The following is a 15,329-nucleotide window of genomic DNA, read 5'->3' as shown; positions in this document are numbered from 1 at the left end:
AAAAGGGGCAGATGCTAAGCTCCCTCTGGTAAGCAAATTTAACGCTTCCCCAAGCGGGGCAGCTCGGAGGTGCTCCTAGGAAAGATTTGTTAGCCTCTGTCATGCCCTGAGCAGCTCCCAGTGTGAAGCCCCTGTCAACCAGACTTCCACCACCTTTTGCCCTGTAGGAGGCAAAAATTCCCAGTTAAGTAAGGAATGGATTCTTAACAATTTCGACCACCGGAGATACTATCTCCATTTTGCTCAACACCCTCCTGACCATCCAGCAGATAAACAGTACTTGCTTCCGGACTCCCCTTCTACTGGAGAAGATTTTGGCAAAAGGGGCCATAGAATTGGTACCCTTCTCAGAATGAGACAGAGGCTAGTATTGAGCTTATTTTCTGGTGCTGAAGAAGGACAGAGGCTTAGGTCTGATTTTGGATTTGCAACTCTTGAATCTGTGATTGCGCAAAAGACAAGTTCAAGATGGTCACTCTAGACCAAATCCTTCAAGCCCTCAACCTGCAGGATTGGTTGTACTCCCGGAATCTTCAGGATGTCTACTTATGTGTGCCTATCCACAGGAAGCACAGGAAGTACCTGATATGCAAAATGGAGGTATAACCACTACCAATTTTAGGCCTTGCCGTTCTGTGTATCTTCACCAGTTGGGGGTCTTCATCAAGCTGCTGGCAGTGGTAGCGGCTCGCATCAGAAGGGATGACATCCATATCTGGATGAGTGGTTCACCCAAGCTTGCTCCCCAGATCAGGCTTTGGGACATTTGCGCCGGATGTGTAGCCTGTTACACAGCTTGGGCTTCTCCCTGAACTTCAGAAAGTCTCAAGTTTTGCAGTCCCAGTCCCTATGTTTCATCGGGGCAGTCTTGTGCACTTGTCTGGGCAGGGCCTTTCCTCCCAAGGATGGAGTAGCAAACATCTCCAAGATGGTGCATGTCTTCCAATCATAGGAGAGAGTTCCTTCCATTCCTTCTGACCTCAGATCTTCCTCAGGTCTCAGCAAAAGTGTCCAGAGATTTGAAAGCGGTGTTGTTTCAACAACCCTGACCACCAACCTGTGGCCACTGTTACAATGCTAATAATACATCGGTTTGCTAGAGTTGAGAGCTATCAGTCTGGCCCTGGTTGCTTTTCTCCCTTTGGGACAGGGCAAGACTGTGTTGGTCCTGACAGACAATACAGTGGCCATGCACTACCTCAAAGAAATGGGTGGTGTGGGCTCCTTGCCTTTGTGCAGAGAAGCAATGCAACTATGGTCCTGGTATCTAGAGAACATTGTATCTCTGATGACAGCACCTCTGGTCAGCAGGGGGAATGTGATTGTGAACACCTTGAGCAGACAAGCGTCAGCCTCCCATGAGTGGGAGCTCTGTCAGGATGTTCTGGAAGGAGTGTTGTCATGTTTGGGGACTCTTCGGTTGGACCTCTTTGCTTCCAGTGTGAACAGGAAGCAAACATTATTCTGCTTCAGGGAATTTCCACAACAGGGATCTCTGTAGGACACTTTGAAAGTTGAGTGTGACATTGACCTGCTCTATGCATTCCTGCCAATCTGTCATACCGCTGGTTCACAGGAAGCTACACCTGTTCAGTTCCACAATGATTTTGATCATTCCTGACTGGACCCGGAGAACGTGGTACCCCGGGGTTGCTAAACATGTTAATCTGCCTTCACTGGTGCATTTCCGCAGAGGGGAGAATGCTGCATCCAAAGCTCAACAGCCGGAACCTTCATGAATGGCTGCTGGCAGGTTGAGGTATAAGGAGAGGGATTTGTCAGAGGACCTCTCTGCTAGGAGAGCCTTTAACAAATCCATCCATTTTTTAATCATTTTACCTGCTCGACATCTTCTATGCTGATTTTCTGCTTTCTTTGGCACAGAGGAGCCTGCAGATGGGCACTGTGAAGGAGTATCATACTGCCATTGGTTTTCAAGAGGACCCAAGAACAGATCTGTTTTCATGACCCCCAGGGTGACGCAATTCCTGCAGGTTCTATGTAATCGGTTTCCCCCATGCCAGTTTGTTGTTCTGGCATGGGACTTAGATTTAGTCTTCACATGATGGGGGGCGCTGTTGCACACGACGAAGATGGCCACCTGAGGGGAGAGCTCCGGCCCGTAACATATCCTATTATAAATTAATCCTGTTCGGGGCCGCCTACACGCCAATAAACACCTGCATTTGGCGGTGGAGAGCCTGCGGCATCACTCCACTGATTTTCATGAAGGAATGCCGAATCAATCCTGAGAAATCGGACTGCAAACTTATACCGTGAACACGGCGGAGGCATATCCGGGCCACGGCTCCAGAAGAAATCGTGTGACGACAGGGGGTGCTGGCTCGTGCGCAGGCCGGAAGCGGGAGGGGCCACGCTCCGCGCCTTTCTGAGTTACCGTTGGATATATCCTGTTGGCCCTCGATCCTTCTTCTGGATATACACTGCACGCCTGGTCTGGACGGAACATTGCCCTTTTCATCGGGATTGTCATCCCGTTCCCTGTTCCGATACTGCCCTGCGGATTGACCCTTGACCGACCGCCAGGTCGGGCCTTGTCGACGGCATTGGGCCGGTTGCGTTCGCCCGCTGGGGCCTGCCGGTAACATCATAAGGTGGGTGCCCTGGTGCCTTTCTCTTATATACTCGTCAGCGGTGTACGCCAACGATCGCCAACCACTACCTATCACGGGTCGCCGGAGCGTGGGCACACCCAACGCAGCCCAACAGAGCTGACACATGTGCCGCAGCGAGAAAAAAAGTATGGGCTCCAAGAAAACTGGTCCGATGGACTCCTCGGGCAGCCAACTGGAGTCTCCAATGGAGGTGAGAGGGGACAAACTACTAACGATGGTCTAGAGTGGATTCCTGGTGGTGAACAGCAAACTGGACGACATAGGGGCCACGATCAGCTCTTTGAAGGCTAGGGTTGATAAGGAAAGTGCTCGCACTACGGAGGCGGAGAACAGGATTGGAGTTAATGAGGACACGATAGCCCAACATGGCTGTAATATTGCCCAGTTGAAGGGAGACCTGCAGAAAACCCTGAACAAGTGCGAGGACTTGGAATCTCGCTCCAGGCGAAACAATATCCGCCTGATAGGAGTAGCCAAATCCTTTGGTAGGGGCTCCATGGAGCGCCATGTGGAAGACCTCCTGAAATCCCTCCTGGCCCCCGATGCTTGCTCCGATCATTTCCTCGTGGAGCGGGCCCATCATACCCTGGCCTCCCCTCCTAAGACAGGAGCGCCGCCCCGCACCATCATTGCCCGACTTCTGAATTATAGAGATAGAGACGCTATCCTGAGGCTTTCCAGAGAAAAAGGATCCCTGTATTACGAAGAAAACAGGATACACATATATCCGGACTTTTCAACCAATGTGCAGACACTGAGAAGATCCTACAACCGGTCAAGAGACAGCTGAGACTACGCCAGATCCCATATGCGCTTGTCTTCCCGGCTAAAATGTGCATCCAACACGGAGGCCGCGCACACTTTTTCGACAATCCTACGGAGGCCATGATGTATGTCGAGGCCTCAATCCCCCTTGCCCCGGGGAACCGGGAAGCTAACCGTAACCTGCCGGCCCGGCGGGTGCCGGAACAGGAGGACCACGCTGCCTGAAGGGACTTGCTCTACACTGCCTTACCACAAGTTCGATAACCCGTCGACGGCGAGGTGGCCCTGTCCACCATATATTGTTGTAGGGCCGTGAGCCCCCCCACATGGTGTTCGGTCACGTGAGTACAGCTCACACCCCCAGGAGACTTCCCAAGTTATGGTTGATGGGATACATCATCGGGTTGAGGTTGATGATGCAGGTGGGGGGTTGGAAGGGGAAACAGGTAAGAGTTTGCCCTGGTGTTTGATTTGATTTGATTTTATTTTATTTATAAAGCGCAAAAAACCAGGCCCAGGGGCAACCCGGCGCATACTCTTAAACATGTTCTGCCGGGCATGGTTGGGGATGTTATAAAGTTAAAACCAGGGGACTGTTCTTCAGCGAGACTCTTCCAAAACTTGAGACAGTGGCGCCATGCTTGGCAAATGCCCTCTTTGATAGGCAGCTATGGCGCAGGCTAAAGGTGGGTTGAACATTCGACTACTCTCTTGGAACATTCGGGGTCTCAACAACCCAGTCAAGGCAAGGAAAATTGCTGCATACATTACACGCCATGATCCCCATATCCTTCTGATACAGGAGACACATGCGATGGGGAGCATCAACAATAAATTCCTTCCACGGTGGGGCCCTCATAGGTACTTCACAGAATATTCAACACAATCCAGGGGAGTCCTGATGCTTATACACTCCAAGATGTGCTTCAGGTGTCTTGCTAGTAAGATAGACCCTTTGGGTAGATATGTGTTGGTATGGGGGGAGGCGGCGGGACGGCAAATCCTGTTGATAAATACATATGGTCCTAATATCGATGACCCGCTATTTTATCGCGCAATCCTCCACATGATATCCACATCGACTGAGGCGCAAATAATATGGGGCAGAGATTTCAATATGATCCTTGATCACTCCTTGGACCGCTCATCCACGTCCCCCAGGGCTCCGTCCAAAGCGTCTTCTCGCCGTTAAAAAAGACGATGAAACAGACCAACATAATTGACGCATGGCGCACGCTACATCCACTTGAGAAGAAATTCACTTTCTACTCATCTGTTCACGACTCCCACTCCTTTATAGATTATTGGTTTATTAGCTCGTCCCTCTCCGCTGAGATCGATGACTGTGCAATACACCCCCGCACGCTCTCGGCCCACTCGCCAATAACACTGAACATCAGCCTGGGTGACTCCCCACCTCCGGCTAGAAGGTGGAGGATGCCCTCTGCAATCCTTAGGGACCCCAATATCTGTGAGGCTTTACATACTGAAATCGAGGCGTTTTTGGAGTTGAACAAGGGTTCTGTGAGCACCTATACTACCCTGTGGGAGGCATTCAAGGTTGATCCGGGGTACTATATTGGGTAAATCTACTGGTATGCTGAGAGCGGTGAGGAGGGAACTGGGTGCGACTGAAGCCGCAATAGATGCACTACAGACGGAATATAGTGCCACATTGAACAAAGAAACCCTGTCTAAGATACACGCTTCCCTCAATTCTTTCACAAACTAGCCAATAGGGAAGTTCTGTACATGGCTGCCCCGGCTAAGGCCCGCAGATACGGGGAGAGCAATAGGGCGGGGAGATTTCTTCCAACATGCTTAAAACAGATAGGCACCCTAATCCAATCGCTAGTATTCAGAATCCAGCTGGGGTCACGGTCAATAAAGAATGCGATATCAATGCTACTTTTGCTGATTTTTACTCCGTTTTATACTCTGATCACGATGTTAAAACTAGGGAAGACACGTTCAGATATCTAGACTCCCTCGATCTCCCTCGATCTCCCAACACTCACTGGAACCACGCGAAACATTTTAGATCAACCCATGAGTATTGAAGAACTAAACAAGGCCATAAAATCTTTATCTGGTGGCCGCGTCCCTGGCTCGGATGGTCTGACTGCCGAACTGTACAAGGAATTCCAAGGCGAATTGGCCCCACTGTTACTGAAAGTATGGGAGGAGGCCATGAATTGTGGTGTCCTTCCAGGCTCGATGCGTGAAGCAATTATTACGGTCCTTTTGAAGCCACGTAGACCAGCACAGGAGATGGCCTCTTACAGGCCCCTCTCCCTAATCAATACCGATGCGAAAATCTTCGCTAAAGTACTGGCCACCAGGCTCCTTCCATACATGCAGATCCTGGTCCACCCTGATCAGGCCGGCTTCATACCAACTAGATCCACGGCTTTAAACCTTCGACGACTGTTCAATGTGCTGGCGCAGATAGACCCAGAGGCTAGGGCGGCCGTAGTGGCCCTCGATGCCGAAAAGGCCTTTGATTCCGTCTCCTGGACATACCTCTTCCTTGTACTTGAGAGGTTTGGCCGTATTTTATTAAATGCGTTCGGCTGCTATATACTCAACCATCCGCCAAGGTCCTAACCAACAACACCCTGTCCCCTTCTTTCCATCTACACAGGGGGACCAGGCAGGCTGCCCATTTTTCCCTATTCTGTTTGCCCTCACTATTGAACCAATGGCGGAATACATTCGTCAACACCACTCGCATAGAGGACTCAGGATGACTGGCCCTCCCCAGATCATATCTCTGTATGCGGACGATAACCTGTTGTATGTCCGGGACCCACATCAGAATGTGCAACACATTATGGCTGACATACACAAGTTCTCGGAATACAAAATCAATGTCCCCAAATCCGAAATCTTTCCTTTGACCCCTAATACGGGTGACCTATCTTGCATCACAGGGTTTAAGCCTGCCCCCACGCTGGTGAGATACCTGGGCATAATGGTGGCTAGAGATAGACAGCTGCTGCACTCACACAATCATGGCGAACTGCTTCTCACCCTTTCGACCAAGCTCCACCTATGGGCTAACCTCCCTCTGTCCCTATACGGCCGAGTGGCCCTACTTAAGATGGTTGTATTACCCAAACTCCTGTACCTCTTCAATAACATCCCGATATGGCCTGGTAAACCCTTTTTGTCAAACTTAGGTCACTGGCATCTTCCTTTATTTGGAACGGTAAAACTGCTAGGTTGGGGTGGGATAAAATGGTGGAGCTATACTCACAAGGTGGTATTGCGGCCCCTGATTTTGAGTTGTATTGCATAGCAGCACAGGCACAATTTGTAAAACATTGGTTTGACCCCTAGGACACTGCCCCACACATTCTTCTTGAAAAGCACGCAGTCCGCCCTAATGATATACGTTCGGTCCTTTTGAACCCCACCTATGTCAACAACTGCCTTTTTGACCCGGTATACGTCACTACACGGGCGGGGTCCAGGGTCTATAAAAGGATTGGCCTGGAAGTCCCCTATGACCCAGAGATACCCCTGTGGAACTTCTCCAGTGTTTCCCCGACCTTCGACAGGGCCCTTCAGCGGACCTGGGACCCGAATAGACTCTTCAGGTTACGAGATATGTTCCCTGATGGCATGCTCTGTGAACTTGCAGATTTCACGGGGCGGTTGGAGGGGGGCAGCTTAAACGTCTCCAATACTATCGTATGAGAACCGCTTTTGCCGCCAAATGACCCTCCTTCCCGATGGAACCCCAGGCAAATGAGTGTATCAGAGCCATGGTGACGACGGACGGTCATAGCAAAAGAATCTCGTCACTATACACCCTGGTGCAATCACACTCCCCCTCACGAAACACTATCAGAGAAACCTGGGAGCGGGATGTGGGTACTCAGATCGATGACGTGAGATGGGCCCGATTTTGTCAACTCACCAAATCGGTCTCCATGAACTCTGGACTCCGACTGATCCAATTTAAAATACTGAACCAGCTACATTACTCCCCGGCTAGACTGGCTAAGTTTGTGGAGGGTTGCACAGGGACATGTTTGAAATGCGGCGCTCCTGATGCTGGGGCATATCATATGTACTGGTTGTGCCCTGTTATCGCGAACTTTTGGCGAGAAGTGGCTGAGCTCCTTGAGGAGATAACGGCCATCCCAGCCGCCCTATCCCCCCTAAAATACCTGCTTGGTGACATTGGGAAGGTGAAGGAGACCACGAGGAGACTATTTAACATCTCATGTATTATTGACAAAAGCAGCATCCTGAAATGCTGGAAATCCACTGCAGGGCCTACCCGATCCAATTTCCTGAAAGACTTGTGTATGGTGAACGATGACGAGGAACTCTTTGTTTTATCAGTGCCGAAACCCTGCCGTCCTAAAGATATATGGTCTCTACTACGTTTGTATCTATGTGATTTGATGTCCGATTCCGATGTAACACCTACCCCGTCGTCTTACGTGATGATACCTGTCTTACTGCCACTGATATATGCCACTGTCGATATTATACATATGCTATACTGTACTATGTTTATGAGAACTGTCTTGCTGTGAATTGTTCCCCTCAATAAACAAAGTTTAAAAAAAAAAAATTAAAAAAAGATTTTGTCTTCACATTTCTTAAAGGTGCTCCGTTTTAGCCACTCCATTCTTGTTCATTATGAAAACTCACCCCTAAGGTGATTTTCCTGGTCGCCATCACTTCCGCTAGATGGGTGGAGCTTCTCAGTTAGGGAGGTCTAACCGACAAGCTCCAGGCGTTGTCAGTAACACCTCCTTACTTGTTTTTCTCCAAGAGGAAGGTGACATTGAGAGTGATGCCATCTTTCCTTCCGAAAGTGGTCTCTGATTTCCATCTCTCTCAAAAGATCCCTCTTCCTGCCTCTTTTGCCAAGCCTCACTCTTCCAAAGCAAAGGAACAATTCCATCAGCTGAATGCGGTGCAGGCCCTCAGGTTTTATGACTCTTGGACAAGGGAGGCCAGGAAAGATGACCTACTTTTTGATATGTTGGTGGCATTGCTGGCAGGGCTATCACCAAACAGACTCTGTCAAGGTGGATCATCCCCTGCATCTCAGAATGGTATAAGGATGAGGCTGGTAAGGATGAGGGTCTCACCAGGACTGGCTGCCTTCTCATTTCTACAACGTGGAGTCCCTGTTCTGGGCATTTGCCAGGCAGCTATGTGGACTTCTTTGCACACGTTTGCTAAACCTTACTGCTTGGATTCCCAATCTGTTCAGAAAGCTAGTTCTGGCAGGGCTGTCTTTCATAGTTTTCTGGTTTAGGTGGTATCCCTGATCTCCTCCTTCCTACAGATCTATGTACTGCTATGGGGATCTATCAAAGACGAGCAATCTGAGGGAGGAAGGAATCCATTGACAACAAAATTATTTAACTTTCGCTAATGATCTTGGAGGATAGCTGGTACACCTTGGTTCTGCGGTCCCTCTGTTCCTCCCTTTTCCCTAATACTCAGACACTAAGTTTATGGGTTGCAGTGCCTCAATATATACTTGCACCAAATTCGGGAACTAAGGTTGCAGGACACAGCACCTCAATATATACTGGCCCCAGACACGTGTTTCGGCCTAGTCGGGCCTCATCATTGAGGTGGAGCTGTGCCTCTCTAAGAACAGTGAGAAAGGGGTCCACTTCTGGATTCCCCGGGTAACTTAGGGTGAGACTCCACCTCACTGATGATGCCCAACAAGGCTGAAACACGTGTATGGGGTTGCTGTTGGTACTCTTGTTCAGAGAAGAATTGTCTAGCATTTCGGTGCTGGACTGCCCCTGGGCCGGACAAAGACTGATATGCAGGGATATTTCTCCTCTGTGAAAGGGACAGTGAGCTAAAGACTTGGTTGAGACTCTCCCGAGGGCCATGCACCCAAGAACAGCTCAATGGGCTGTGTTTGTGCCGGTAGAAAGACTCCCAGAACCCCCTTTGTTTTGTATAAAAATACAGTCATTTATTTATGGCAAAACAACACTATAAAAAAAGACTATCAAGACTATCATCAGGTAGAAGTATCACACAACACTAAAAATAGAATACATGTATACAGTCTCTATAGTAGGGCATAATAATATAAAGGAAAGTGTAGATTGGTTTATGCACTGCAGGTCCACAGAGAATTAGCCCTAGCTTCAAATGTCCTTCCCTAAGTTGTCTGGGGTTTGTAACGCTGGAAAACATGAAGGTAGGGTCTCTGGGGTCCAGTGAACGATACTAAGGGTTAAAAGACAAGTTATTCTAACTAACAAAACTGTCCCCAACTTTCGGAAGGCTTGCGCAAGGAAGCAATGGCAAAGCCAAAGTGTTATCAAAAGTTTGTAAAAGTTAGAAACACTTTTAAAGGGCGTTTAGGGGCAGGTAAGAACCATTGTAACACACCCCCGTACTCTGCTTCTTCACTGGACTTGGCAGGTCAAAGGAAGAAGGTCTGAGGTTGCGTTTCTCGCTGTCAGCCTCAGCCCTTGATTTGCAAGTGTTGCAGGTTCGAGCAGATCAGCGGTCATTGTCGTTGGCTTGTGCAAGGACTCTTGGTGGCAGAATGCAGCAAAACACAATGCAGGAACCCTCTCAGGACTGGACTTGACGTAGGTGACCTGTTTCGGATGGCGGTCAAGGCAGCACGGCGATGCAAATGGACTCACTTGTCGTGGTCAGACTTTCCCCCTTATCTCGGGTCTCCTTGATGATAGGGCTCGGAAATTCCGCTGAGTTAAGTCTTGTAGGACAAGCTGAGGATCCCCCAAGTTCCAGGCCTCAACGCAGAACGTTGATATCGACAGCACGGTAGCCAAACTCAGAGCTGGTCAGCCACAGTGCAGTCCCCGGGCACTTCCAAAGGCTCTTCTTTGCAGGATACCGAGCAGACGTCAGGAATGGATGTTCGCTCAACTTCAGGGGACGCAGCTCCCTCGCAGGATTGCTGAAGATAGACAGCAAGACAGGGCTTTTCCAGGACAGCAGCAGAAACTGGTCGCCAAGCCTCCTTCAGACGGGTCACTAGTCTCCTCACAGGTCTCCCAGCTGGACAGAAGACTTGGCTCCTTCAGGTTTCTCCAGGATCTCTCCAGAGTGGGTGCAGGGGTCCTCTTATCCCAAAAGTAAGGTAAGAGCTGAAACTCCCAATAGCAGAACTATCCCCACACACACCACAGCAGTAGTCCAATCAGGACTACTGGCAGTAACACTCATGCATATCACTCAGACACACTGAAACCAGTTTGTGGATTGGGACCAGACAGTCCCAGCCCATGTCCTGCCAGCAAACGCACATAGCCCTCCAGTAGCCCGCCAAAAGCCTCTGCCTACCCTGGCACTGGAAGTCCATTTAAGGATTTTCCTGGCCTCATAGGCCAGGAAGAAGTCTAAAAGACAAGATAGTCAAAGGACAAGCGAAAAACCTTGTGGCATGGCCATGTTTGGTCACTAGCCACAGTTAGCAGCCAAACGCGGTAAACACGGTAAGACTAAAACGAAAAGCACCAAGAAATGGTAAAAAGTCACTGTTGCCACCAGTTTTTCCATTTAGCACACATAGAGTAACCGCTGAGCGTTAGTCTAGGGCAAAAACAAAAGTGTACACCATGGTACTGCATTGTAAGATGCGTTTTGCAATGATAAAAAATTACCTCAAGTGATAAGTTACTAAACGTAGTAACAAAGTAACTAGACTAAGAGAAACAATGTTTCCCAGTACTGACTGCCTGAAGGACATGTCAGTTTCCCCATAACGGATGAGCAAAAGACAGTGTAGTGAAGTTTAATGCTTCACTGCACTGTAAAAAGTACAGGTCAGGATAAAAAATAAAAGGAGAATGTTTGGGGGTCCATTCAAATGGAAGTAAAGGTGCAGTAGACAGAAATCCTTCCTAACCACTTGAAACATTCTTGGCTGTCTGTCTTCTGCGGACTATGTCTTGCACCTGGCACTGGAGCTTTTCAAGATGAACAGCGCCGGTGTCCCCCAGTTGCTGTCTTCTCTGCATCTGAGTGGTGAAACTCGTACACACATTTTCTTTTCTCTATAATTGTCACTGTGTCTATTGACTTTTCCAGTTTGTTCCTTTGGGGATCTTGGTAACTTACCTGCAACTCTCCTAAAATGAATGTCGAGGTACTTACCCGATTTGAACGTTGGCTTGTGCCACTGATTTTATGTGTTTTAAAAATCTTGCACATAACTCCATCAATGTGATATGCTTGTCTCCAATGTATGACTGCAAAGTATTACTGGAACTACTCCTCCCCCCTCCCAGGGCGTGTAATGTGTTGGTTCAATCAGCCTAAATGTATACTAACTTTGGGGGGTCTTTGGCCTTGTGTTCTTGGGGGTTCTCCCCCTATTCCTCCTCTAGGTCATACATTTACTGTTAGATGTGCATTTGTAGTGTGTATACTACTATGCCATAGAGTTAGGAATATTGGAACTGTGCTCAGTGTTGGCATCTGGGGTCGGATTTATGATTTTATTACTGTGTTTTTATTATGTATGGTTCCCTTTTTCTTTCCACCCCTATTGGCTATACTATGGTGCCTTTCCCCAGATAGTGGCCTTACAGTTGGTAAAGGAGTGGGTTGTGTGCTAAATGACATTTACTGTTCCAAGAACTTTACTTTGTTGGAATTCCACCGACAAAACTCATCACATTTTTTGTATTTTTTATTTGGGGTTCTTCCCCCTAAGCAACACTTTCCCTACACTGGTGCCCTTCCCAAAGCCCGTCGCCATCCCTTTTACCCCTTTACCTCCCCCAACCCTCGTATATGTTGATACATTTTGTCTGCGGAAGTCTTTCGAAGTAAAGTACTTCAGAAGAATTCCTGTCGGCAAAAGGGCGGCATCCGATGTGCGTGTCACAGCTACTGCCCTTAGTAATACGTGGATGGAGCACTTTCTGCTGAAACTTTGAGTTCTAAGACAAAACATGCCCCAAGGACCTCATATGGCGCTGAGTTATGAAGTGATGAAGAGAGGCATTTTCAGAGCGTCTGGTAGAACGGGGTAGATAAGGCTTCTTGGAATTGGGTAGTCAACGTCTGTTGAAGCTCTATGGCTGGAGGTGGCTTGCTTCAATTCCAGCTGGAGAGACTGCAGGGCGTGTGACAAACGGGTTGAACTCACATTTTTGGCACGCATTATGGGTGAGGCAGACAACTTTCCCTTGGGTGATGTTTTACTTATTAATGGGAAAAACTGCACTGTGTCTTGTGAAAAAGGCCAACATGAAGTTAGAGAATGATGAGGGTCACTGGCCAGGCCTGACTGCTACACATTTTCGTAGAGATACCAAAGACCACAGAGATACTTTGCTGAACTTCTATTAGCACATTACAGGAGCTCACTCTAGGAAAGAGACTGTGCAGATTATGTGGGCTCTCCCAAGAAGTGGGGAACATGAGCTAGTTACCTGTGACTCAGTGAGAAATGAGCACCGGCTTCTAACTATCCCGATTGGCCTCCAGGAGAGTTATTTTTTCTAGAGGTATTTTCTTAATTTCTTTTCAGTGTTGCTTCGATCCATATTTGTCTTACACTTGTGTAGTGTGTTTAGAAGTTTAGTGTTAAAATTAAGATGTTGGGCATGTGAGGGATTGTTTCCTTTTTAATTAGTGTATATGTGCATACATGATCATTTATATGTGAATACAAGCTGCCCTGTGCGAGATGAATTTGGTTAATATACGACTACATTTATGTTTGTATGATTTAATTTACACTATTATAAAATACTGATATTCTTTAAATCTCATTAAAGCTGCATTTCTTAACTAGTTGCAGGATAACACTCACGTGTACATGTGGGGTCTCACGCATGCTTATTTTCTGCTCTCTTGTTTTGCAGATGAGTACAGCAGGATACGCGAACTGAGCGCCCATCATCACGTGCTTCGTTTTTTAATCTTTGTTTCTAGAAGAATGCAAGCCTATCCAGCAGAGGCGAACATTGGCCTATCCTTCGATGCTTTACTAGCTTTCCCTAAAATGTTTGCTTGACACATCTCTCTGTAGGATTATCAAAACATGAATTTGCGGCTGTGCAGATCCAGAAGTGTTTTTTAGTGAATCATGCACAAAGGAAGGATTCAAATGAATGGTTCAAACCTACGCCTGTGACGAGACTTTCTTTCAAGGGATGGCTCCAAACTCAAATGCACATGGAGTCCCTGACTCATGAAGAGCATGTGTCTTGGTTACCCCATCTCAATAGTCTGGCTAGATATTAGAAAGAAGCTGTCAGAAAATGGCTGAAACTGCACGTCTTACTGTGAAACATGCATACAACCATCTAGATAACGAGCGCACCGGTCTGTTTTAGTCCCTAAAAACGGGCAAAAGCCGCCACAAACAAACCCGGTGGAGTTACAGATAAGCAGGTGTCTGCCCCTTGTTGCCGCCTGCACTGATGTGTGGTGTTCAGATTAGAGGTACGATTTCCACATGCCATAGAGAAGCGCTACTACTGCATTATCTGATCTGAAGAGGATCTATAAGATTAAAATGCCTTATTTTCATTTATGGTCATTACTCGGCACACCGTATGCATTACAACAAAAACAACTTTTGAAAAGTAAAATTGTTTTCCTCTGATAATTCAATCACTCTGTTGTCTCTGCGTCACCCCTCTCTGGCCTGGGATGATTCCTGTTTGGTGTGTTAATGTTGAATTACATTTTGTATGGTGCACAGCTATAGAGATGTCACAAACCGCAAAATACAACCAATTGAATTGCAATCAACATTATATTGCGTTTGTATACCACCTCCTCCCATAGGTTATGGCATCAAAGCACTTTTCCTGCCAGAGAGGCAAAGGAGGAGTATGTTAGAACATGCAGTAGTGTTTCGGAGGGGCAGAGTCGGGCAGATAGTTGGTCTGAGGGCAGAGGGTAGATCAGATGCACAGGAAGAGATGAGAAGAAAAAGGTGGAGTAGTTATGTGTTACAATTGGACCGCATTTATCGTGAAGCTCAACTGTATTCTGTGGGGCGTAGCGCCCAATGGAGGGATAGCTGGAGAGAGGTGTTCACCATGCCAGGGGTTTTGTGTGGCATTTACTCACCCCATTCCGCTTGCATGTTATGTTATCCAATATTCATATTGCACCCATCACCACCATAGGGGCCTTACAGCGCATGGCCTTGCTCAAAGGATGGCATATTGTGACCCTCCCAGGGTGTCGCCAGACCTTAGTCTGTGGAAAGGAAGGAAAGGTTTATGGAGGAGGAGATGGGAGAGAGACATTAGACAATACAATGACCAAAATCAGAGTGGAAAAACAATTGGTATGAGTGGAGGATATATGGTTGTTGAAGTAGGGATTTGTGTTTCTCAAGTGTGCTAAGTTATTGGTAAGCATGAGTGTAGGACTCAGAATAGTACAGCTCAGATAGGAGCAGAGTTTTATGGTGATGGCAATATCTAGAATCGACAAGCATGATACTAGATCTAGTTCATTGGTGAGTGGTTGCTTGATGGCATTTGTCATTTACTAGGATTGCATCTTGTTACATATGAATGCATTTTCATCTTGTACAGTAGACTGTTTTACTATGTTTTAGTTAGACCTCCATATGACCACTGTGTGTTTACGTTTAGACATTATAGCAGTTGTAACAGGCTTTTGTGACCACGGATGTCCTCTCTGTTATCAGACTGTATTATTCAAGTTGAATAAAATATTGTCATTCTTTTGTGTAGGCACATTTCAAGCATTGCATTCAATAAGATAAATATACAATTATGTCCACCAGCATGGCAAGTTTGTTAAATTAGGTTTGTAAAATTCTGGGATACTAAAGTGAGTTAGTGAGCAGTAAACGCATTAGATTTAATAGTTTATGTTTAAGAATGACATTTGCACTATATGTGAAAATATACACCTGGGATCAAGAAGGATGCCTGAATCAGGTAT

At 47.3% G+C, this 15,329-nt stretch overlaps 1 protein-coding gene across 3 annotated transcripts in view; it reads left to right on the top strand.

The window, feature by feature from the left end:
- STAT1 (signal transducer and activator of transcription 1) overlaps window positions 1-15,114 on the top strand; it is an 876,601-nt gene extending 861,487 nt beyond the window's left edge. For 2 of the 3 annotated variants that reach the window (XM_069615679.1, XM_069615677.1), the window contains one exon: window positions 13,259-15,114. In XM_069615679.1, the coding sequence (XP_069471780.1) occupies window positions 13,259-13,285 (27 nt within the window). In that variant the 3' untranslated portion in view covers window positions 13,286-15,114. The remainder of the gene's footprint in view (window positions 1-13,258) is intronic. The other variant, XM_069615678.1, reaches the window with a different exon arrangement.
- The last annotated feature ends 215 nt before the right edge of the window (window positions 15,115-15,329 follow it).

Source organism: Ambystoma mexicanum, chromosome 9 (genome assembly GCF_040938575.1).
Source record: "Ambystoma mexicanum isolate Mex_15411 chromosome 9, UKY_AmexF1_1, whole genome shotgun sequence".
In the NCBI taxonomy this organism is placed as follows: Eukaryota; Metazoa; Chordata; class Amphibia; order Caudata; family Ambystomatidae; genus Ambystoma; species Ambystoma mexicanum.
This window is presented reverse-complemented; position numbering and strand designations above follow the sequence as displayed.